The sequence below is a fragment of the Anolis sagrei genome, chromosome 5, assembly GCF_037176765.1.
Source record: "Anolis sagrei isolate rAnoSag1 chromosome 5, rAnoSag1.mat, whole genome shotgun sequence".
NCBI lineage: Eukaryota > Metazoa > Chordata > Lepidosauria > Squamata > Dactyloidae > Anolis > Anolis sagrei.
Genome location: NC_090025.1, coordinates 180,363,283 through 180,390,071, shown reverse-complemented (window position 1 = coordinate 180,390,071; position 26,789 = coordinate 180,363,283). Strand labels below are relative to the sequence as shown.

The 26,789-nt window shown below is 39.8% G+C and overlaps 1 protein-coding gene across 8 annotated transcripts in view; it reads left to right on the top strand.

Moving 5' to 3' along the window:
- Positions 1 to 26,789, top strand: part of MICAL3 (microtubule associated monooxygenase, calponin and LIM domain containing 3) — a 242,698-nt gene that overhangs the window by 100,771 nt on the left and 115,138 nt on the right. For all 8 annotated transcript variants that reach the window (XM_067469291.1, XM_060776669.2, XM_060776673.2 and 5 more), the window contains exons 2-5: positions 16,053 to 16,442; positions 23,585 to 23,792; positions 26,006 to 26,122; positions 26,449 to 26,550. In XM_067469291.1, coding sequence (XP_067325392.1) covers positions 16,179 to 16,442; positions 23,585 to 23,792; positions 26,006 to 26,122; positions 26,449 to 26,550 — 691 coding nt within the window. In that variant the 5' untranslated portion in view covers positions 16,053 to 16,178. The remainder of the gene's footprint in view (positions 1 to 16,052; positions 16,443 to 23,584; positions 23,793 to 26,005; positions 26,123 to 26,448; positions 26,551 to 26,789) is intronic.

Sequence of the window (26,789 nt, the reverse complement as noted above, 5' to 3'; positions counted from 1 at the left end):
GACCAAATGCATAAACTTATGGAGAAAATGGCGCTGTTTGTGCATTTGATTACAACTCTGGAGACCCAAAATTCAAATCCACATTTGGCCATGGAAACCCACTGGAAGATCTTAAGTAACAAAACGTCAGGAGAAAATGCCTCTAGAACATGGCCATATAGCCCGAAAAAACCTACAACAACCCAGTGATTCCGGCCATGAAAGCCTTCGACAATACATCTTAAGTAACACTTAAGATCTCAGTGAAAGGCAAAGACAACGTCCCCCCTCGAGACAAATATTTTCACGAAAGCCCAATGATAGTTCCACCATACCGTGGAAACAACAGGAAGACACCCCAATAACTGCTGAAAAGAAGTTCTACTTCTTTGTGATAGGAATAATAAAAAGAGTCAGAGAGGTATAACAGATATTTGTCCCTACAAATTCATCCCTAATAGAACATCATTTGTATACAGTTTGGCTGATGTTGCTCTTGTTGGGAGTTTGGAGATCCATTGTGTGGTTTCTTTTGCTCTCCGTGTGAGCAATTGGAACGACTACATACACTGTTTGCTATTTCCAGTAAACAGTTACCCATCCTCTCACAATTGGGAGAGATCTCAGAAGAGCCTGGACTTCTTAATAGGACAGTGTATATAATGTTCCAGGCACAATTACCCTATTTACTTATGTCTAACTCTAGAAAATGTAGTAAAAAATAGATCCTAAAAACCTGAGTCAAGTTATGTATGGGTCAGAAGGAGTACTGGGTTGCTGTGAGTTTTCTGGGCTGTATGGCCATGTTCCAGAAGCATTCTCTGCTAATGTTTTGCCCACATCTATGGCAGGCATCCTTAGAGGTTGTGAGGTATATATATCTCTGAAATGTCCAGGGTGGGAGAAAGAGGTTTCCAACAGACCCAATTTTGGATTTCATCTCTCCATTTATCTGGAGCAACCCATTTTCACCCAGGCATTTGCCAACAGAGGTTTCCAACAGACCTCACAACCTCTGAGGGTGCCTGCCATAGATGTGGGTGAAACGTTAGGAAAGAACGTGACCATACAGCCTGGACAACTCACAGTGATTCTGGCCTTCGACAACAGAATGAGTAGTGTTTCTTAACTCTTATCAAAAATGAATTGTTCCCTTTTCTAAATGCAGTGTTGAAAGGTAAAAATTTATCCCATCCTGGGAGAACCTAAAAGATGCACCAAGCCCTCTCCACTCACCAGCATGGCATCACCACTGGGCTTTTTAAATGCCTGGGTGAAAATGGGTTGCTCTAGATAAATGGAGAGATGAAATCCAAAATTGGGACTGGGGATTTCCTAGTTTACAGTTCCTTCTATGTCCATTTTGTTATGAAGGATGTTTCAATCAGTTATAAGCCTAATGCTTGGTACTCTGGTAGATGCTGCCCACACCCATCTTTATTTTTGTCCTCCTCGCTGTTTTCCCTGTGTTCTTATAAGGCCATACGTGAGGGACATTCCAACCCCTGCTATATTTCCCTCCATTCATCTTGGATCGGTCAATGCAGTTTTTGTGCCTGCTGTGGTTGCGACCGCTTAGTAACATGACTCACCCAGGCCGGTTAAAGTGCACCCAGAAGCACAAAATCCACAGCAGAGTTTGCAAAGCTCACCTGTTCCTTTACACTTCAAAGAACTGGAAGGAAACCTGACACGTAGTCTGGCCTGTGATGATCCTTCTGCTTAAACACAAAGAAGGTAGGTCAGTACACCTGCACTACTAGTTTGTTTTAACTGGGATTTATTGAAAGAGCTGCCAATATCTTTCACACCTGTGGCATTAGGAAAACTGCAAAATATAATTTTGGAGATCGTGGCCACATTTGCACATGTTAAAGTATGTTGCGAAAAATGATGTCCTCTTCCTCTATCACTTTATATAAATGAGTAAAGGATCCAAACAGGAATAGTTTAGCATGACATATGAATCTGGGATTATTTTTGATAGCATCCAAGGAAGCCAGGGTTGTAAAACCAGCTTTAAATGTAAGTGTGCTATTGCTTGAACAATTTGGTTTTATTTTGGAGCTATAAATTAGAGTTATGGGGTTAGATGTTATGCTGAATTATGCATGCCAAGTATCTTGACTTACTCATGAAAGGGGACAGGGGAGGCAAGAAGTTTTACCCATTTCCATATGTGGGAATGGCAGATGAGTTGCTGAGGAACAAGCCCATTTGATCCATTCTTTGAACATTCACTTCTTATTCCAGCACTGGCTAAGTGGTAATTTTTTTTTTTTAGTATATAGAATCTTGAATAAAGCATTTCCCCCAAACTGGTGCTCTCCTGTTGTAATAGAGCACAGCCCCCAGCATTCACAGAAACAGAATCATAGAGTTGGAAGAGACTTTGTGGGCCATCCAGTCCAACCTCCTGCCAAGAAGCAGGAAAGTTGCATTCAAAGCACTCCTGACAGATGGACATCCAGGCTCTGTTTAAAAGCCTCCAAAGAAGAAACTTCCACCACACTCTGGGGCAGAGAGTTCCACTTCTAAACAGCTCTCAGAGGAAGTTCTTCTTCATGTTCAGGTGAAATCTCCTTTCCTGTAGTTTGAAACCATTTAGTCTCCAGGACAGCAGAAAACAAATTTGCTCCTTCCTCCCTATGATTTCCCCTCACATATTTATACATGGCCATCAACCTTCCCTTCTTCAGGCTAAACATGCCCAACTCTTGAAGCTGTTCCTCATAGGACTTGTTCTCCAAACCTTTGATCATTTTAGTTGCCCTTCTCTGGACACTTTCTTCTTGTCAACCTCTTCCTTTAACTGCAGTTCCCACAATTGGACACAGTGTGATTCCAGGTGTGGTCTGACCAAGGCAGAATAGAGGAGTAGCATGACTTCCATGGATCTAGACTCTATACTCCTATTTCTTCCTGTTGGCCATGCTAACTAGAACCCTTGAGAGTAAGGTTCAAAGCACGTGATGTGTTTAGGAAATTTCGTACAGAATAACAGAAAGTTTGCATGCCAAACAGAGTTGAAGTTGGCCTCTTTTTCTAGAGGAAAGTTGAGTCCTTCTGAAACAAGGAGGAAAAATCAGGCAATGTATTGTTGAAGGCTTTCATGGCCGGAATCACTGGGTTGTTGTAGGTTTTTTCGGGCTATATGGCCATGTTCTAGAGGCATTCTCTCCTGACGTTTCGCCTGCATCTATGGCAAACATCCTCAGAGGTTGCACAACCTCTGAGGATGTTTGCCATAGATGCAGGCGAAACGTCAGGAGAGAATGCCTCTAGAACATGGCCACATAGCCCCAAAAAACCTACAACAACACAAAAATAATGCAGATTTGTAGTATTTTTTCTGTTGGTTCAGCTCATTTTTTAAATAAGGGGGTTTCTAATGTTAATAGTGAAGCCATTCCCCCTTCCCCCTCTGAAATATTTAAAAAGCTGGATTGCTACTCATCAATTCTTTCAGGACAAGTCATTTAGCTTTTGAGGAGGGGGACAGAAAAAGAGCTGTCAGGAACATCCAAAAGGGCCAAAGGCCACAAAAAGACCCTTGGAGAAGCACTCTTTTTTTTTACTTTTGACCAGGTATTGAGTCTACACAACAAAATAGTTGCCACTTAGGGCCCTTCCAGACAAGCCCTATATCCCAGGATCTGATCCTAGGTTTTCTGTGTATCCCAAGTTATCTGGCAGTGGAGACGCACATAATCCAGTTTAATGCAGAAAACCTGGGATCAGATCCTGGGATATAGGGCTTGTCTGGACAGGTCCTTAGCCGATCTCACCAAATTTCAGGAGAACTTTACCATACTCTCTGATTCTTAAGAATTTGAATGAGTAAGACCTGGTGCTAAAGTTCTTAACACCTGCCAGAAGATTAACAGATGACTAGTTAACTCTGTGGATTTTGGTGTCTTCTAGTAAGCTGTTTTATGACAACCAGGTATTTGTCTGTATTTGCCACACTTTTTGTTTGGACAGGAGTGCTTGGAGTATCCCAATTACTGCTGAATGGAGAAAGTCAAAATCTATCGCAATTGAAAAATTCATGGCCTTGGAGGAAGGCTGATGTATACAATTTTCATCTCTGACACTGCCAGCAATATGGATTGAGCTAGCACTACACTAGGAATTAAAGCTGGACTTGTTTAACCTTGAAGTCAGTGGGTTTTTGTTTCAGACTCGATGTTTCAGAGAGCATTTGAGTGAAAAGGTTGCCAGTAGATAAAATCTGACCTCAGGGTAGATGCTGTGCTTGGCATCAAAGCCTCATCTGTGTTTCTTTTAAACTGCTCTTAAAATGTATGTGTGTGTTTGTTTTGAAAGGATATCTCTTAGGGGAGGAGCTAACATCTCAACAACATGCCTTGTTCACAAAAATCAGGTTCAGAAGATCAGTTCTGCCATTGATTTGGGTCTTGTGGATCCACTTCATAGTCAAAACATGGAGAGCATAGAACAGCCTTCCTCAACTTGGCATCTTCCAGATGTTCAAGGCATGTAATAATCATCTTTGAAAGCAGTGCTGGTCCTAATGTGCCGTTCATTTCTTTCATTCTTGGAAAATCTGCAGTGGACTGTTAGCTGATAGCTCATGAACCAGTTCCACTCTGTAGACTGCCATTTTTTAGTAGCATTACTCTAGATCAATTCTGGTTTAGCAAAGCATTGGTAAGAATGAGGGGATTTAGAATACAAAAGCTTTATTGTTATTATAAGGAAATTATATGCCATTCCAGTCATGTTATATATGTAGAAATACCAAACAAATCATATATTCTTCCACATTCTAACAACTATTTCACAACCCCTTATTTATTTATCATAAGAAGTGAACCGAGAATACAGTTGTAATGCATTTTTAAAAACACAGAGTTAAAAACTTGGCATTATACTGCATGTCCTTTGACCAGTAGCTGGCCACTTGGAGTGCCTCAGGTGTCGCTGTAAGAATGTCCTCCATTGTGCATGTGGCAGGGCTCAAACTGCATTGTGATAGATGGTCTGTGGTTTGCTCATCTCCACACTCGCATGTCATGGGCTCCACTTTGTGGCCCCATTTCTTAAGGTTGGCTCTGCATCTCGTGGTACTGGAGCGCAGTCTGTTTAGCGCCTTCCAGGTTGCCCAGTCTTCTGTGTGCCCAGGAGGGAGCCTATCATTTGGTCTCAGCCATGGCTTGAAGTTCCGGATTTTAGCCTGCCACTTTTGGACTCTTGCTTGTTGAGGTATTCCAGCGAGTATCTCTGTAGATCTTAGAAAACTATTTCTTGATTTAAGGCGTTGGCGTGCTGGCTGATATCCAAACAGAGAATACCACAACCCCTAATGCCATATCAGTGTGAAACCATAGAGTTTAGTATAATCACAGCTCTGTGATAAAAGCTGTCTCACAGCCTATTTGTCCTTGTTTTTATCATCCTATACCACCTGCCAGATGGTAATAAGTCAAAAAAGAGCATCCACTGTGAGGTCCATCTCAAGGGCCATATGTTATCCATTCCTGATTTAGGAAGATGTGAGTCCAATTTGGAAAGAGGTTCTTTATCTCCTGCATGTGTGTGTTCTTAACCATATCCTTGTAAGTTCTATGACAACTGTATGCATATGATTTATCTACCAAGCTACAACATTTTGTAGCTGTGATTTGTTTTAAAAAGACCCACAAGTGTGCTCCTGTTTTAACATTTTGATAATTACAGCTGGTACATTTACCGTGCTTACTATTTATAACTCCCAAAACCATCACAGAGAAGCGGTTGGATGTGGAAAAAATTAGCCGTTGTCTTCCCACCCTTTGGATAGCCTGAGATGTTGCCCAGTGCAACTGGAGCCTCACTGGAAATTTTCTTTAGCAGATGGGCAGTATGCATACTAACACGCACCGCAGGAAAAGAGGATGTTTCAACAGGTCTCCAGAACAAAATTAATGATGTGGGTTGATCTGTAGGAAGTTGATGGTGTGCATGTTTTGTGCCTTGCTGTGAAGTGAATGGATGGTGGCCATCCTTTGATCTCTCCCACAAATGACCTCACTGGAACACTATGGTCCTGTTTCTGTATTACTTTCCTTGGAAAAAAGCTGACGAGCACAGTATTGAGTCCTATGTCTTGCTTCCACTACCTTTAAGCAATTTTTCACATTACCAGCTTTTCCTGACCTGATATAGAATCATTGAGTTGGAAGAGACATCCAGTCCAACACCCTGCCAAGAAGCAGGAAAATCACATTCAAAGCACCCCCAACAGATGGCCATCCAGCCTCTGCTTAAAAGCCTCCAAAAAGGGAGCCTCCACCACACTCTGGGGCAGAGAGTTCCACTGCTGAACAGCTCTTTCACACAGTTAGGAAGTTCTTCCTAATGTTCAGGTGGAATCTCCTTTCCTGTAGTTTGAAGCCATTGTTCTGCGTCTCCAGGGCTACAGAAAACAAGCTTGCTCCCTCCTCCCTATGACTTCCCTTCACATATTTATACGTGGCCCTTATCATGTCTCAGCCTTCTCTTCTTCAGGCTAAACATGCCCATCCCCCTCATAGGGCTTGTTCTCCAGACCCTTGAACATTTTAGTCACCCTCCTCTGGACACATTCCATCTTGCCAACATCCCTCGCAGTTGTGTTTTATTTCAGCTTCCATCATCCCCAGCCAGCATGTCTGGGGAAACACCAGGCTAGGTAATGCTGTATTGCACAACCCACTTTAAACAGGAAGCCACAACTCAATTGAACTCTCTAACAAGCATGCCCATGCATGCAGTAAATGCACACCTAGACATGTGGTTGTTCACTCATGAATTTCGGTTTGAGAGATGTTATTAGCTCTTTGCTTTTCTGCTTACAAGGGTTAAAGTGAAGCTGTATAGTATATCTTTTGACAGATGGAACAGTGCCTTATTTTTAGGGGATTTTTGTTACTTACTCCCTCTTCGCGCATTTGGTGTGTTCTGTCAGCAGATTCTATTGTTCTGCATATGAGCTAGAGATCCTGAGTAGGATATACAGACATGAGTCAACATCCAGTGCTTGACGATATAATACACAGGAAAGGTCCTCTTCCTGCATGCATCTTCATGGATTATGACCCCCTCCCTTCCCCATTCCAGGCATCAAGGAAGAGTCAAGAGAAGTTCTGAGTCAGCATTGGCTGCTTCAAGACAAAACATTCAAAATCCTGCTGGCTCCTAGTAAGAACACAGGGATTGCATACCAATACCTTGGAAACCTGGCAGACATTTCTGCTTTCCTTTATTGTTTCAGTAATGTCTGGCTTGCTGCCCCCAGGTTTCAAGGGCTTAGGCGCCTGGCTATTCCCGGCAAGAATGTGGGCAAACAGCAGGAGGCGGGAGGTGGATGGAAATCACCAAAGTGAAATGACAGAAGGAAGTTTGGATGTTAGTAACTTACCTTTTCCTCCACTCTCTCAGCTTGCAACCAAGGTGAAAGAAGAAAGTGTAAAAGTTGGGTTGCAGTTAAACATAAAAAAACCAAGATTATGGCAACAGACTGATTGATAGCTGGCGAAAATAGAGGGAGAAAACATGGAGGCAGTGACAGACTTTTTCTAGGTGCAAAGATTACTGCAGATGCAGACTGCAGCCAGGAAACCAGAAGACGTTGACTTCTTGGGAGGAGAGCAATGACCAATCTCTGTAAAATAGTGTAGAGTAGAGACATCACACTGGCAACGAATGTCTTCATAATTAAAGCAGTGGTATTCCCCGTAGTAACCTATGGGTGCGAGAGCTGGACCATAGGGAAGGCTGAGCGAAGGAAGGGTAGACGCATTTGAACTGTGGTGTTGGAGGAAAATTCTGAGAGTGCTTTAGACCACGAGAAGATCAAACCAGTCCATACTCCAGGAAATAAAGCCCAACTGCTCATCAGAGGGAAGGATATTAGAAACAAAGATGAAGTACTTTGGCCACATCATGAGAAGACAGGAAAGCTTGGAGAAGATAATGATGCTGGGGAGAATGGGAGGAAAAAGGAAGAGGGGCCGACCAAGGGCAAGATGGATGGGTGGTATCCTTGAAGTGCCTGGCTTGAACTTGAAGGAGCCGGGGTGGCCATGGCCAACAGGTAGCTCTAGTGTGGATTGTTCCAAAAGGTCACGAAGAGTCGGAAGCGACTGAATGAATAAACAGCAACAGCTTGCCATTTACTTTTAGTTGGTCCTTTCTTGACCTGTTTTTACACACCTAGTCAATATGTGGCTGCCCACTGTTGTGAGAAAATTCAAGATTTAGGTTTTGCCACACTGAAATCTTCCCTAGAAAACATTTAAAAAACTGATCACTGTGCCACCTTGAAAATTAATATTATTCATTTGCCCAACTAAAAAAAAAATCTTGGTGTTTTTGTTTTTAGGCTTGTTCCTGGGGTTATTTGGGGATTTTGATTCAGAAAATTGCATTGGATAGATTGCATCAGCTCCAGTTGATTAGATGTGGTTATGGTTTTCTGTGGGCGAGCAGGTGGTAATTGTTATATCTCATATGTTCTTTATCTGAGACTATAGCTCACCTGGTGAAATATGCCCAGAAACAGATCTAACATTTCAGGCACCAAAATATGTGTTGGTCAGTGTTATGAAAAACTTTCTGTGGATTTGGGAGTCTGCTGGAACAGATATGTAAAATGCTATGTTTGGTTAACAGAGAAATTGTAAACAGTAGGGCCATAAGACTCAATGTGCAATCCATATGGCCTAAATACTCTAAAGACATTAAATCTGATTTTGGAAAGTAAGCAGAGCCAATCCTAGTTAACTACATGAATGGGAGACTGCCACTGAAATGCCAAAACCACATCTGAGAAGTACTTGACTAAGAAATCTCTGTGAAATATATGAAGTCACCATAAGTCAATAGGTGCCTTACCTACACAACTCATTATTTTTAGAAGTGATGCAACTCCTGGGTTTTCTGTTTTAGAGTTTTTCCCCAAGTCTTCCTTCTAAAACTTCAAAAATACAGCACTGTTCATCTGGCAAACTTTTAAAAAACACAAGGAGAGCATTAATGAGCTATGTTTAGCTTCAGTCTTCGTAGCATTCTGTTGGCACTAAACTGTGGAGTGTTCTTTGAATTATGCTGGCTGTTGCTATAAAAAGCATGTTATCTGTATGAGGGGTACAAATGTAACTTGATACAGTGAAATGGTGTTGAAATATGGATAGAGGACATTTTCTTTAATCTGGCGAAATTGATCTGAAATAGTACTCTAATGTATATATGTACTGACTTACACAGTGCTTCCCAACCTTTTTTCGAACAAGGACCACTTTGACCAGGGACTACTCTCCAACATTAGTGCCAAAAAGGGTTACGAATCGGTTTTTGGTCAACTTCAGATTCCGTTTGGTTATTTGGGGTGCAGATTCAGAAAATTGCACTCATCAGCTCTAATTTCCGAAACAGAACAGTAGTCACCATCTGCTCACCCACAGAAAACCATATTTAATCATCTAGAGCTGATGTGGTAATAGTAATCTTTCATGAGTAGTCAGCCTCTCCCCTCCCGACATCCTCGTTGCCTCTGAGATCAGTTGCTCTCGTTGCTGCATGGTTTCGAGGCAACACTGTAGTAATGATGAGGCCATGGACCATATTTCCATTCTTGTGGACCACTGGTGCATGGACCACAGGTTGAGAACCACTGTAATAACACATACAATAGTTTATTTACTTCTTTGTTTGTTTCTAAGGTCCTTAGCTTTTCTTTTTCTTCTTCTGAACATTGAGACAGGACCCAATTTACCAAAATAAATAATAGTTTAATTTAATAATTTAGCATTCCCATCCAGATTAAGGCAAGACACTTGCTAATGTTAATTAAAACTGATACCTATATCTGGCCATAGTCAAAAACTCTGATTTAGCACAGTGTTTACAATGATTATTTCAGACATTGCATCCACAGTGTCTAAGGAAATTCAAAACATACAATTTTGTCAAGAAAGGCACTACATTTGTGAAAAACCAGGTTAGTAAGGTTTTCTGCATCCCACTAAGATGCAAACACAAAGTCCACTTTTTTGATGAAAGTATTACTTCCTGATAGACATTCTGTTACTGTATTTATTCTACACTAGCCGTCCCATGCCATGTGTTGCTGTGGCCCCGGTCTGTGTATATGTGTTTTGTGTATGTGTATATGTGTGTGTTTGCCTATATATGTGGTTTTGTGCATGCGTTGTAATGTATTTTTTGTTCTATTGGCTTTTAAGCCCCTTCTGTTGTGTTTTTAGTGTTTTTATGAGTGATGTTCACTTGTTGGCCTGATTGGTGTCTTGTGTCCAAATTTGGTGTCAATTCGTCCAGTGGTTTTTGAGTTATGTTAATCCCACAAACTAACATTACATTTTTATTTATATAGATGGAAGACTGTCATAACATTTTTTAAGTAAACATAAATAATGCTGCTACTGTTAGAAATTTCTATACATTTTATCACTGCAGTAGTTGCAAAGCAAACACATTTCAGTAGTGTTACTAGGAATATTTTTCTCTTCCTATGACTAACACGTTTGTATCCTAGTTTAATTCTGTGTTCTAATTTAATTCTGCCATTTAGAGCCACTGGATTCTACTGCTCTTTGTTGTTTTTTCCCTGTGGTGATTCATCCCTCAGAGTGTGCAAATCGATGCAAATCTGGCTAAGTCCCAGATTTGCATCGAAGCACAGTTTCTGTGAATTGTTTCTTTCTGCAAGTTACAAATATGAAGCCATAGATTGTTACAGTTTTGGTAACACACACTTTTCGTACAAGCAGGTGCCTGCTTGTAAACCTAGCCCAGAGTATGTCTCCGATTCCTTTACCAGGGCATTCGTCTTGGCAATTGCATAGCAAGCAAAGGTCCAGAGAGCACTGACACATTGGAATGGCAAGAAGGATAAACTGTGAAAGTTTCCCTTGGCTTACTCCTTGTCAGGAGCAAGAAAAACAAGTTAGCAGGAATCTGAAGAAGTTGGATCTGAGTTAGGCTATTTCTCTGTTCCAGTAAAAATACTCTTACTTTTAAGCATAATTTCAGTTTATAGGAATTGTGCTGCTTTGGCTGGAATTGGCATCCAGTTTTTGTCTCTGTTCTCTATATTCTTGCCTAGAGATATAGTGCATGACATGCTTATCGTTCAGCATGGATGAAGATCTTTGTTTATAGTATCAAAGGCAAGCTCTCATGATGAATATTATAGATAGACACTGTGCTGTTGGTAACAACTGATATGAAATCTTGGCCTCATTTATGTTGGAGTAATTATAACAATAATATGAAGCTTTGGCTGCAATTTTAAATGCATTTAAAAAGGAACGATAGAGTGCCAATCTACATGTTACAATTCCCATTTTAAAGGATAGCTGCGCTTAAGTCAATCCCTCTTGGTAAGGAGATTGTGAGCATTTATACCAGGTAAACAGTTCACAGGCATTAATTGCTCATTAAACTTAAGGGTGGGGGATATGTCCTTTGTGGCATGACATTTCTTTATGTGAAATTGTCAAGTGATACAGCAGAGCAGCATCAAATGCAGCCAGTGTTGTCTATAGAGATCTGGAGATAGCTTTTAAATGTTGACTTTCAATTATAAGAGATAATAGCATTAAGTATAGTGGTCTCCCCCTGAAATATTTTTTAGAAACTGAAATCTCAACATAACTTAGTTTCTTGTAAGATTGTTGTTAATGTACCATATATACTTGAGTGTAAAGCAAGTTTTCAGCCCTTTTTTAAGGCTAAAAAAGCCCCCCTCGGCTTAGACTCGAGTCAAAGTTATTTCTCATTTTATTCTGTTATTATTATTATTTGCATTGCATTTATTATTTTACTCTATTTATTACTATTATTACATTTATTATTTTACTCTGTTTATTATTATTGGAAGGATACGTAAGCACATTTACATTGAAGAAGGTTAAACTAATGGTTCAATCAGAGTGGGACAATTTTGTCTTAAATTACAGTTTTATGTAAATATTCAAAAACACTTAACCTACTGATGCCTCAATTAATGCAATTTTATTGGTATCTATTTTTATTTTTGAAATTTACCAATAGCTGCTGCATTTCCCACTCTCAACTTATACTCAAATCAATACGTATTAATAGGTCTCTCGCCTTATATTTGGGTCGTCTTATACTCAAGTATATACAGTAACTGGGAGCCTCCGGTGGCGCTGTTGGTTAAACCGCTGAGCGGCTAAACTTGTTGACCAAAAAGTCGCAGGTTCGAATCTGGGGAGTGGTGTGACCTTCCGCTATCAGCCCCAGCTTCTGTCAACCTAGCAGTTCGAAAACATGCAAATATGAGTAGATCGATAGGTACCATTTTAGCGGGAATGAAACGGTGCTCTTTGCAGTCATGCTGACCACATGATCTTGGAGGTGTCTACGGACAATGCCGGCTCGTCGGCTTAGAAATTGAGATGGGCACCAGTCGGATACGACTGGACTTCATGTCAGGGAAAACCTTTATCTTTACTTATATGGTAACTGTGCCATAGGTTTTTTTCTTTTGGCAAATTTCTTAATGGCTCCTGTCTTTGGTAATTCTCTCCTTATATGCATGATCTTGGTAGTTCTCCAGGTGCCATACAATGGTGTGAAGGGAGCCTGATATCAGCAGGGTTCCAGCTTTCTTCTAGCTAATTTGAGCAAAAGCTAAATCTGGCCATGGTAACATTCCTGAGGTATAAAACTGGCCAGCCTCGTGTTATTTTTGTGTGTGATTTCTTTTGTAAGGCCCTAATTAAGCACTTGTCTCCTCTAATGCACATAAAGCTAGAAGGATTGGAGGAGGGGTTTTTTGTTTGTATTTTGGAAAACTTGGCAAAGCCTTTGTAATGCCCTGTTGAGTTAAAGATGTTTTGTCCGCTTGGAAATGATTAGGTATGCGGGAAAGCTATGTTTGATCCACTTTACCTTTGGTTTCAGACAAGAATCTTTCCCTGACCTGCCTAGAAGTGCCAGACCTTCTCCATGCATAACTAAAATGTTGTTTATTTTTGAAAAAGCTTATAGAGAAACATACTTTTTCTTTTGCTGTTTTTGGCCTATGTAGTACACAGCTGTGAAATCATTCACTCTAATAAAGAAGTAATTTAGTGCCTATTGGATTGGAATTTGATACAGGGTCATCACAGAGGAAGATAGGGTTTTTTAATACTTGGGAGGATTCTTTAGTGTGTATATTTGACTGGAAAGGGAGCTGTTAGATTCATACTGAAAGGCAAAATATAGAATCACGTCTTTTTCAACTTGTGTAGTGGTTAGGGAGGAAGACACTACTGTCCAATAAGTGACAAAAGCACAAACATTCTGGATTTCTTCTATTATTTTCTATGAACTACTCTTGGTTTTGCCCTATGGAGGCAGTAATGCAAGCAGAAGTCAGGCAGAATTTGTATACGCCTAATAATTTAGCATATGATTGAGGACAAATGAGCCATACTATCGTGTTAATTAAAGAGAAAATATGGACAATAGAAACCAAGAAGTGATTGCTTGAGGTTCTCATCTTGCAAGTGGGTAGGGGAAAGATTGGACTTGGAGTCTTCCAAATGTTATTGAACAGCAATTCTCACGTGGTAATAATGATAGAACAAGGGCCACACATTAACCATCCTACCCTTAATCAGTATAATAATCCTGTTGTGAAGTTTTGGGTGATGTCAGGATAAGCATTGGACGAAAATGTTCTCCTTATCACAATAAAATGATTCTGAGATGTTGGCTACTGTCTAAGGCACAGAGACAAAAATATGTTTGTTGTTGTTCATTCGTTCAGTCGTCTCCAACTCTTTGTGACCTCATGGACCAGCCCACGCCAGAGCTCCCTGTCGGCCGTCACCACCCCCAGCTCCTTCAAGGACAGTCCAGTCACTTCAATATGTTAGGAAGTGGTAAAAAAAACTGACCAACACACACAGTTCCCCATTTCTTTTTTGTCAATATCTTCAGGTTGAATATGCCTTATCCCCAAATGCTTGTAATTGGAAGTGTTTTTCATTTTGGTTGTTAATTTTTATATATACTTTTATTTGCATGTATGTATAGATATCTTGCAGATGGGATCTTAGTCAAAACACAAAATTCATTTATGTCTCATTGATACAATGAGGATCCCCTGGTTACGCAGCGAGTTAAACCGCTGAGCTGCTGAACTTGCTGATCAAAAGGTTGGCAGTACGAATCTGGGTAGCGGGGTGAGCTTCCACTGTTAGGCTCAGCTCCTGCCAACCGAGCAGTTTGAAAACATGCAGATGTGAGTAGATCAATGGGTATTGCTCTGGTGGGAAGGTAACAGCGCTCCATGCAGTCATGCTGGCCACATGACCTTAGAGATGTCTATGGACAACATGGGCTATTTGGCTTAGACATAGAGATGAGCACCCCACCCCCCAGAGTCGGACAAGATTAGACTTAATGTCAGGGGAAATCTTTATCTTTACTTTACCTTATATATACATTATACATGTAACCTGAAAGTAATTTTATACAATACTTCAATGAAATGGTTTTGTGCATGAAACAATGTTTGTGGACATTGAACTATCAGAAGTCAGTGGTGTCTCAATCTCAGCCACCCAGGTGGACAATTCTAGATTCTGAACTCTTTTAGATTTACTAGCAGTCCTGCACAGAACTCTTCTGTGCAGGACTGCTAGTAACTGCACTCCAGTTAGGGATGAGCCCAGGACTTTTTAAAGCTTTGAAACTACTGGCAGTCTTTGAGTTACAAACATCTGACTTACAAAAAATGGTTCATAGTTAAGAACAGGGGTGAGACTACAGGAAGTGAGAGAAATCTACCCCTAGGAAGGTAAATTCACTCTTGAAAGAGTTATCATGGGGAAAAGGTGTTGCAACTGAAGCTTTAGAATCAGTCATTGTTTCCACAACAAGCCTTTTTTTTTTCAAAATCCAATTATTACAGGGACAGAAAGTAAAATGAAGTCTTCTGAACGGGACACAGACAGCAAAACAAACTCCATGGGGATGTTAACCCTTCACCATGCTGTCCAAAGCTAAAAATACACTAAATAATACACCAGGCTGTGGCGCAACTAGTTAGTAGCCAGCCTGGGTTGGAGTAAGCTGCTGACTATTAATAGTCTAGCCTGCTATTGACCTATACACCCCAAAAGACAGTTGCATCTGTCAAGTAGGAAATTTAGGTACCGCTTTATGTGAAGAGGCCAATTTAACAAATTTAAGACACCATAAAACCTTCCAGCAACGTGCGTAAGAATGAGGAAGTACTCCATCAAAGACTCGGCGTCACAAGTGGACAGTGAAGCGACAGCTCCCCCTGTGGCTGGAATTGAGCATACCCTCATGAAGCTGGAATGTTAAATTGCCTCTATGTCTGCCTATATATGTTTTATGTCTATGGCATTGAATGTTTGCCATGTATTTGTGCATTGTAATCCTCCCTGAGTCCCCTGCGGGGTGAGAAGGGCAGAATATAAATACCGTAAATAAATCATATAACACTGCAAACTTAGATACAAATTCAACTTAAGAACTTGGCGACGGCCTGTAGTCCATACTGGAAAGTCTGCATAGACATAAATAGCATGCCTGATGTAGTTTCGATTGACAGACGCTTATTTACTCAGGAATGAGTAACCATAAATTAAAATGCTAAGGGAGTCAGTGAGCAGCCTGCGTATTCATGCATAAAGTGTGATTGTATCTTATCTATGCAGAGTCGTTTTCATGGTTAATTTTGAGTAGCGGGTGTGCCTAATTGGTCCCAAGAGACAAAATTTACAATTACAGCATTACAGATTTTCCAGTTATCAAATGGCAGCAGGAAAGTCAATTCAAAATCCACGATCTTAAAATCTTCTCTTTCACAATACAAATGCCTATTTGTTGTTGGTGTTTAGCAAAATACATTGTGTAGTAAGGGATCAAGTATCCTTTCCATTCACCTGTGGTTTGTTTAATGCCATGTGCCTCTCAAAGTGAAGTAGATATGTGAAAATTGACTAAATTTGCATGATTTATATATCATTGGAAAGTGCCAGAGTAGATCCAGTAACCTCTCTCTTTTGCTTTTCTAGATTTATAATGGACATGGATTGAAACCAGGGATAGTTGATGAACAAAAAAGACAGCCGAGGAGCCAGGCAGACTGGAAGGGGACAGCTGCCGACGTACCAAGGAGGGCCAGTGGATAAGCTGGGAACATGGAGGAGAGGAGCAAGGAGAAGGTCAATCAGGCCCATGTTCTCTTTGACCGATTTGTCCAGGCGTCGACCTGCAAAGGGACTTTGAAAGCCTTCCAGGACCTCTGTGATTATTTAGAACTGAAGCCCAAGGACTATCGTACTTTTTACCATAAGCTCAAGTCCAAGCTTAATTACTGGAAAGCCAAAGCCCTGTGGGCCAAGTTGGATAAGAGAGGCTGCCACAAAGACTACAAGAAGGGAAAAGTATGCGCCAACACGAAGGTGAGCATTGAAAAACTGTCATGTATTTGAGATGTACTGAACTTCTTCAATTCTAAGGTGCACTTTCTCCCCATATATTATTTATTATTATTTATTTCTCGCATTTCTATCTCGTCCTTCTCGACCCCCGAAGGGGGACTCAGAACGGCTTACAATGGGCCCCATTCCGAAGCCATTACATAACAAATTACAAAATTTAAACCTCAATTAGACATAAAAGCATAATTAATGGGAGTGTGTTCCATAGGCGGGGGGCTACCGCCGAGAAGGCCCTGTCTCTCGTCCCCGCCAGGCGCATTTGTGCTGTTGACGGGAGCGAGAGCAGGGCCTCCCCGGATGATCTTATACCATATACCATATATACTTGAGTATACGCTGACCCAAATATAAGCTGAAGCACCTGATTTTACCACCCAAAACTGGGAAAATGTATTGACTTGAGTATAAGCCGGAGGTGGGAAATGTAGCTGGTAAATTTCAAAACAAAAATAGATACCAAGAAAATTACATTAATTGAGGCATCAGTAGGTTAAATGTTTTTGAATGTTTACATAAAACTGTAGTTTTAAGATAAGACTGTCAAACTCGGATTAAACCATTATTCTAACTTTCTTCAATGTAAATGTGCTTACGTATCCATCTACTAACAATGAGAGTAAATAAATGGAAATGTAATAATAATAGTAATAATGGAGTAAAATAATAAATGTAATAATAATAGAGTAAAATAATAAATATAATAATAACAACAATCTTAAAGTAAAATATTAAATGTAATAAGAATAATAGTAACTAGAGTAAAATAATGAAAATGTAATAATAACAACAATAATAAGAGTAAAATAATAAATGTAGTAGTAATAATACAGTAAAATAATGTAAATGTAACAACAACAATAATAATAAAGCAATGTAAATGTAATAATAAGAATAAATAGAGTAAAATAATAAATGTAATTAAATAGTAATAATTACCCAGTAAAATAATAAATAACTTTGACTCTAGTATAAACCGAGGGAGGCTTTTTCAACCCTAAAAAAAGGCTGAAAAAGTCAGCTTATACTCGAGTATATACAGTAAATATATCTAAAATGGGCTACATCTTCAAATCACAGGTGTTTTTTATATTTATAAATAAAGCTGTATTCATGGTACTGAAATTTAGAACCAAAGAAATACAATATTAATATTTACAAATTTGAGTTGCATACTATGTGCAGTTACATGGAAGTGAGTTATACTCATAGAGCAGAAATTTCCCATTTTATTTTGATGTCCATTCTCTGTGTTTATGATGCAAGCAATGTGATATACGGGATCCTCCGGTGGTGCAGTGGGTTAAACCCCTGAGCCGGCACGACTGAAGACCGACAGGTCGCAGGTTCGAATCTGGGGAGAGGCGGATGAGCTCCCTCTATCGACTCCAGCTCCTCATGCAGGGACATGAGAGAAGCCTCCCACAAGGATGATAAAAACATCAAATCATCCGGGTGTCCCCTGGGCAACGTCCTTGCAGACGGCCAATTCTCTCACACCAGAAGCGACTTGAGCTCCTGACACGACAAAAAAAAAGTGATATATTTAGAGAGGTGGCTGTCGTTACTTTATTAGCTTGTACCTCATCTTTCTCCCAATCATGGAAATCAAAGCAGCTAACAACATATTAAAATAGAAGTTAAAACCAATACAAAAATCAGAATAAGAATATAAATGTAAGCTTCAAAACCAATTACACTGTTTGCAAATTAAAACATTAAACATTACATTTGCCCATTATTTCTTCTTTTTATAAATTCAGGTAGGATATATCCATCTGATCCTCAACAAAGCAATGTATGAACTCTGTGGAAAAGAGTAAATTGCCTTCTAACTTTGTGTTTTTTCAAACACTGAGATGATAATAAAATAATGTACTGAAATTTAAAATTCCAATAATGTAAGGTAGGGTTCTGCTGACAGCAATATCTGTTTCGGCTGTTCTGAAAAACATTGTGTACCCAGTGTACTTTACAAGTAGAGTTCACAGTGTACTTTACAAGTTCCATCTCTGGCTAATGCTGCCTGCGCTTCATCTCCTGATACCCTGGCTTTGGCCTTATCTTTTTTATCCTGTTTGGATGACTTGGTGATCTCACTTGCCAGTATAAATCTCTGACTTAAAATAATGACCTAGGTTAAGAATTCTTATTGTAGCCCATTTGATGGCCTCAGCGGTGACAGAGCTGCTATAAGTTCCCAAGTGGTTTTTGGCTCTTGCATTTCTAAGCAATACAGAGTTTCCTGGAATTTATATATTTTATTTTATTCTTAGAACACTGGTTTTGTCTGTATATCATCCTAAGACATGCGTTAATTTTTATTCAAGGCTTGCTGGCTTTAGTCATGACAACTAGCCAAACTATAGCTTGGTTCCCCTATTTCTGGTATTTTTGTCTCCTTCCTTGGGGAATCAAGCCAGATTCTAGGCTCTGATGTATTAACAAATTAGAGGTTTACACACACTAGTGTTTGTAAACCAAAAGCATGTTGGGTGAGTGGGCTTAACAAAAGAATGTACAGCAGGATAACTTATTAGCAGCAGCCTGACCCACCACCAGTAGCGAAAAGTGATAAAAAGAACAAAAACACACAGACCAATGTTATCTCTTCCATAGGAGGCTTTTCTTTGAAGTAAAATAATATACCGTATATACTCAAATATAAACCAACCCGAATATAAACCGAGCGACCTAATTTGACCACAAAAAACTGGGAAAACTTGTTGACTCAAGTATAATCCGAAGGTGGGAAATGCAGCAGCTACTGGTAAAGTTCAAAGTAAAAATAGATAGAAATAAAATTACGTTAATTGAGGCATCAATAGGTTAAATGTTTTTGAACGTTTACCATATTTCAAAGAAAAACAGTAAACTAGTTCTGTAACTAGAAAAGGAGGGTCAACAGAAAACAATATGGTAACAACAACAACAACAACAACAACAACAACATAATAATAATAATAACAACAACAACAATAATAGAACTTCATTTGTATCCTGCCCTATTTCCCCATGGGGACTCTGGCCAGCTTCCAGCATACTAACCAGCAAACATTCAATGACTATGTAAACAATGCAGAGCTAGATATAGATCTAATATATATACTAATTTCACATATATCTATATTCATGTATATCTATCTAGCCATCTCTCTCTATATGGATAATTATTTCTGTATAGGATTTGCAGAGACTTGCAAACATATGAGGGGAGAATTCATATAAAAATAATTTATACATATAAATACAGATATACAGGTACATGGAAATCTCTAGATATCTATATATATATAGGATTTGCAAAGACCTGAAAACATATGAAGGGAAAACTTTCAAGAGAAGAAAAATGCACATATAAAGTTAATACATTTAGATAGCCAGGATATACGATGGGTTTGAAAGAGAGCTATACAAACAAGGAGAACATGAAATATATCTTCCTCATTCCCTCCCTTTTGACTGGAAAAGAAAACACACTGTCAAAGGAGGTGAAGAGGAGAAAGAAATACATTATGTATTGCAAGCAATTGCCTCCAGACTCCCCTGCCTGGCCTTGACTTTGGCCCCATTATAAGCTGAGAGAGGCTTTTTTTCGGCTCAAAAAAGGGCTGAAAAACTCGGCTTATCTACGAGTATATATGGTAGTTGCAGTATTTACAATAACAAGGTTTCCACAACACAAATAAAGTTCAACATTCACATTGGGGCTTCCCACACGAGGCTTATCTCTTATCAGGCCTTCTTCATACTGTGAGGCCTACCTCATAGAGAAGCCTCCTCACACAGACTGAGGCATTCTCTCATGGAGGCAAACTAACACTAACAGGCTTCCACCTACTCACGGTCAGAGCAATGCTAGCTTTGTCCCATTAACTCTAACAGGCTTCAACCTTTTGTAATCAAAAATACCCAGTTAATATTTAATATTTTTGACAAAGCACGCCATGGGCTATTAGTGTTTGTTACTGGCCAACAAACCATTGTATGTTTGGGAAGACAGTTGTAGATGTAGAGCTGCCATTTAACAAATTACAGCCTGGCTTGCCTTATTTGTAAACCTGGCCGCTGTAAGGTACGTGAGAGTGAGGATTGAAGGTTTTTCTGTGGTCTCCCAATCCTCATACAGTGAATATCTTGGCCAAAGAGGTGACAGGAGCATGACATGGTAGAATAGATTGCACTTCAAATACACTAAGCTCCCACCATTATATCCTCAATAATGCTACCCATCAGAGTTATTTTGAGCGGTGAGTCGCCTATTGGGATTAGGCTCAGAGAAACCAGCATTGCAGCCCTCAGTTGCCTACTATGACAAGTTTGTCAAGCACTTCCAGGCACTCATATTCACCCAGAACTTGATGATGTAGTAATTGTAGAGTTTGAAGTTTCCAGAGCTCTGTTTGGTCTCGTTTCTTGGGATCTGTTTCAATTGTCTCCAACTTATCTAAACTAATAAATTCTAACAGAGGTGGATTGCTCGGATGGATCTAGGTAGGAGGTATTTAATGACTCATTGTACCAGGTGAAAATACCTGCTTCTTTGAAGGTGGTGGGAATCCACTTGGGCTTTAGCACAGCAGGTTAATCTCCAGCTGCAATATATCTTGCCAGTCGAAAGGGTGACAGTTCGAAGCCTGGGTCGGAGGTGAGCACCTGACCTTCAGTGGCCCCCGACTCTGGAACTCACTTCCCAGGGATATCAGACATGCCCCAACATTGGCAGTCTTTAGGAGGAGCCTGAAAATGTGGTTGTTCCAGTTATAAGGAAATAATTCCCAGCAAAATGTCCTCAAATGTACTTTAACTATCCGCTTGGATTGTGCTCCCCTCATTTCTTTAAAACCCTCTTATTAGATATATCCTACCTTGTTCATGCTCAGCGTTTATTTTATAATTTTTAACTATTACATTTGGCCCGGTCATAGGTTTTTAAATCCTTGTCTGTTAATGTTTATATGTGATTTATTTAACTGTATTGTTGTTATTTTTTGTTTATTGCTTTCTTGTTTATTCATGTGTTGTTGGGCTTGGCCTCATGTAAGCCGCTCCGAGTCCCTTGGGGAGATGGAGGTGGGGTATAAATAAAGTTTTATTATTATTATATTATTCAGCTCAGATCGCTGCCCACCTAGCAGATTGAAAACAGCTGTGAGTAGATAAATAGGTACCACCTAGCGGGGAGGTATTTTAATGGCACCATAAGGAAAATGCCGGTGATTTGATCAAGAAAGAAAGAAGTCTGTGAACTTCGCAGTGGAGAATGGAGCAACAGCAATCCCCGTAGCCATAATGGAGCACAACCTTCAAGACGCTGAAGATGGGAATAGCCTATATATCTCTATCTGTACTGTTCTCTGTCCTTTCTGTGTATAACGGCATTGAATGCTTTCCCATATATGTGTTCTATGATCCGCCTTGAGCTCCCTTCAGGGTGAAAAGGGTAGAATATAAATAAATACTGTAAATAAGTTAATTAATAATACTAATGGATGTCTCCCTAGAACCAGAGATATGTGTCAGCAGCTGCAACCTGGTTGCCAATACTACCCTTTTGGCTTTTGGTGATTGGAGCATTCTTGGGAAAAAATAGATTAACTGGACCCATTTCAGTCTAGTTTCAAGGAAGGACATAATGCCAAATTGCCCCGGTTACTCTAGCTGACAACCTACTGACATAGCTTAGTAATATTCCTAGGTTGGTTTTTAACATTGAAGGCCAAAGTGGACTCTGTGGGAAGGAATGTTTGGTGCCATCTCAGACTGCTCTGCCAGCTCCAGCCTGTCCTGAACAGTAATAGCCACACTGTTAAATTTTAAAGAGGCTGCACTGACTTTTAGTTTGATTCTGGCCTGAATTCAAGGTGCTGATGATGACATTTAAAGCCCTAAATGGCTTTGGATATTAGTAAGTGAAGGAATGTCTATGCCTATTCATAGCTGCCTTTGGTGCTGTAATCGTAGAGTGTCCTCTTGGAAGTTTGAGTGGTATCAATATTGTTTTCTTTTTAAAGCAAAGCTTAAAAATGGCATTTCATTAAGACCTTTAGGAACTGGTTTATTTCAAGGTATATATATATACATTAGGCCTGGGCAATGCATGATTCTAAATTGTTCTAAAGTACTTACAAAACTAAAGTTCTGGTGGTGAAAATTTCAGAACTCTAACAAAACTCCCAACATTTCATTATAAATGGCAATTCCTAATTGGCTCTATCATAAAAATCACCAATAATGAAATAATAATTGAATTTTGAGAGTTTTGTTAGAGTTCTGAACTTTTCACCACCAGAACTTTAGTTTTGTAAGTACTTTAGAACCATTTAGAACCATGGATTGCTCAGGCCTAATATACATGGTTTAAAATTGTTACTTTAAGTGTGGTTCTAACATTTGCTTTTAAGTGGCTCTGATATGTTTAATATATATTTCTATTTAAAGTGTTTTTGCTTTTAATCTGGAAGTGTTATATTGTATTATGTACTACTATTAGATCCTTTTTTTTTGTGTAAGGAGAGACTTGAGAAAGTGCAAGTTGCTTCTGGTGTGAGAGAATTGGCTATCTGCAAGGACGTTGACCAGGGGATGCCCAGATGTTTTCCCATCCTGTGGGGTGCTTCTCTCATGTGCTCACATGAGAAGCTGGAGCTGACAAACAGGAGCTCATCCTGCTCCCTGGATTTGAACTGCCAACCTTTTGGTCAGAAGTCCTGCCGGCACAAGGGTTTAACCTATTCAGCCACCTGGGGCTCTTAGATCTTATGATAGTGTGGTATAGAAGCTGCTGTTGTTGCTGCTGCTTCTTATCATTGCTGTTATTATTTAAAAATTGCAAATGCATGCAACTTACCTGCTTAAGTTTACCAAAACAATTCCGTATGGGAAATGAACATAGTTTTGAAACCTTGACAGTGTCTGACACAAACCTAAAGTGATTTCTACATGGTAGAAATCACTGACAAGGCTGTTATTAAATAGGTTGTTCAACATCACCTTGACCTTTTTTTTTTTAATTTGAAGGCATGTTGTGGCAAACAGGTACCCCTTTCCTCCTTATTTCATGTGTGGTGGAAATACCTCTTTTATACTTGTTTCTTTTCTTTTAGTGTCTCATTATTGGGGCTGGACCCTGCGGCCTTCGAACAGCCATTGACCTCTCCTTTCTGGGAGCAAAGGTGGTGGTGATAGAAAAGCGTGATGCCTTCTCCCGCAACAATGTTCTGCACCTGTGGCCATTTACAATCCATGACTTGCGGGGCCTTGGCGCCAAAAAGTTCTATGGAAAATTCTGTGCAGGAGCCATTGACCATATCAGTAAGTGCACTTTTCTTGTTTATCCCTGCAGACAGCTGTGTAGATGATCACTGCCATCTGGACCATTCAGCTTAGTTGAACAGCCTTTCAGAATAGCAGGCAGTTACGAAAAAGTATTTACAGCTTAGCCAAAGGGGATATAGAAGAATGTGGCAGCAAATAATGGCTGTTCAACCACCTATCATTATAATAGCTCCTTGACCCAAGAAACTTAGCATGTACAACTTGACACAGAGGAAAGGGTGGTGGGAGGAGGTAAAGATGAAAGGCCATTGCTCTGTTCCTCTTTTTATCTTCGCAATATCCTTGTGAAGTAGGTCAGGCTGAGAGATTGCAAGTGGCTCAGGGTCACTCAAGTGAGCTTCATGACTGAGCAGCTGCATAAATCTGAGTCTCTCCAGCCCTAGTCCAGGACTCTCACCATAACACCACACAGGTTCCTATTGTTACAGAAAGAAGATGAGTTTTAATAGTCTTATATTTAACAGAAAGCCAGACATGGGTGTGACACTGTACTGAATCATTGTCTTCATAGTTACTTGTTTCAAGAAGCTTTGCCTCCTTACATCAGTGGTTCCCAACCTGTGGTCTGTGGACTGCCTGTGGTCTGTAAAAATGAAAATATGGTCCACGGCCTCACCATTACTACACCGTTGTCTCAAAACCACGTAGCAACGATAGCAACTGGTCTCTTGAAACCCTCTTATAGTTCTGAGGCAATGGAGATGTTGGGAGCAGGGAGGCTGACTACCCACAAAAGATTACTACAACCACACCAGCTTTAGATTGTTCAGTATGGTTTTTTGTGGGTGAGCAGATGGCAACTACTGGATGGCATATGTTCTGTACCAGAAACTAGATCTGATGTGATCTATCCAATGCAGTTTTCTGAATCAGCATCCCAAATAGCCAAACCCAATCTAAAGTTGACCAAAACTGATTTGTAACCCTTTTGGTACTAATTTTTTAGAGTGGTCCCTGGTAAAAGTAGTCCGTGTTCAAGTGGTCCCCGGTCAAGTGGTCCCTGGTCAAAAAAAGGTTGGGAACCACTGCCTTACATTAACATGTATAATGTGAATGTCTGCATTGTTTTAGTGGAGGGGTTTGTGTTGTTCTACTATCTATATAATTAAAAATGTAATGTTCATTTGTGGGATTAATATAAGTCAAAAACCATTGGATGAATTGACACCAAATTTGGACACAATACACCTCAGGCCAACAAGTGAACATCACTCATAAAAACACTGAAAAACACAGCAGAAGGGACTTAAAAAGCCCAAAAAGATACATTACAACGAATGCGCAATACCATGTATGTATATGTATATATATATACAGGGTTAGTCAAAATGCATAGGCCAATAAGCCATTCAATTGAATGGCTTATTGGCCTATGCATTTTGACTAACCCTGTGTATATATATATATATATATATATATATATATATATATACACACACACACACACACACACACACACACACACACATACACATACATACATATATACACACACACACACATACATATGCACACACACACACACATACACACACACATACATACACACATATACACAGATATATATATATACACACAAAACACATATACACACACTGGGCCACAGCAACGCGTGGCAGGGAACGGCTAGTACTGTATATGTAAAGGACCTACCATGGATGTTTGCTCTGTCTCTGTGACTATTGACACCAGAAGTACTTGGTTATTCTGTACATTAGGCTTACCGCCAAATATAACGGATTGGGTTAGTGAGTTCTCTTGATCTGATAAGGGTGGATTCTAGAAATAATGTCTTGAAGAAACTGGTGTTGAAGGAAAAACAAAAGCAATCGAGTCTTGTGATATGTTAACTGTAGAGAAGATAATTGGCTGTAACTGTCTTCTAGTACTTTATGTTGAACATGGAGCATGAATTGTTCTTCCCTCTGACCTCCTGATCAACTTCCCTTTGCAAAGTTGACTTTGAACATGATCTTTCAAAAATTCTTCTGCACTAGCCATTCAGAAAAAATGCAATGGTGCTTTCATTTATTTTACTGACACTTTGACAGTTATTTTAGTTTTCAAAACCCTTTCAGGAGAATGACAGCAACATTTAGCATCAACTTTTACAAACATGCCTGTTTCAGTTATAGGTATAATACTTGAGGCATCTTACAAAATAATGGTTTGCATTGTCTTTCTTGCAGGTATTCGTCAGCTCCAGTTGATACTCTTGAAGGTCTCCTTAATCCTGGGTGTTGAAATCCATGTCAATGTAGAGTTCCAGGGACTTCTCTACCCTCCTGAGGATCAAGAGAATGAGAGTAAGTATTGCTGGTGTTCGTGGCAGATCTCAGAAATATGAAAGAGGGTACTTGCATTGTTGGGAAAGTGATTATGGGCTTGTTCATGTGTGAGCATAACACGGTGAGTGCTAATTCTACACAGCTTTTCCAGTAATGTATATGTGTATTTATTGTGTGTTCCACATTTCTTCCACTAATGGTACTTAAGACAAGGAGGGGAGGAGTAAGTGGCATGGTTAACTACCAACTCAATGTTGTTACGTCTAGTGAAATAATTTCTGAGTGTTTTGAATAAGATTGCAAAAACCTATAAAATGTCATGATAATACGTAATGTGTCCACAGGAATAGGTTGGCGTGCACAAGTACACCCGAAAACACATCCTGTGTCAGAATACGAGTTTGATGTGATAATTGGAGGAGATGGAAGGCGCAATACTTTGGAAGGTAAACCTTGCTGGTATCTACAGCAGCCTAGTGCCAGTTCCTCTGTAGACTAACACTTTCCCATCTAATATATTGAATTTCAATTTGCATCATTCCCAATCAGTATGATCATTAGCAATATTTTCTGGAGATCTGTGTAGCTGTAGTTCCAATATATGCAAAGGGTCCAAATTATAGAAAGATATTCTAATCTGCTCATGTTGATGCCCAGCCATTCTTGCAAGTACTTGCAGGTCTTC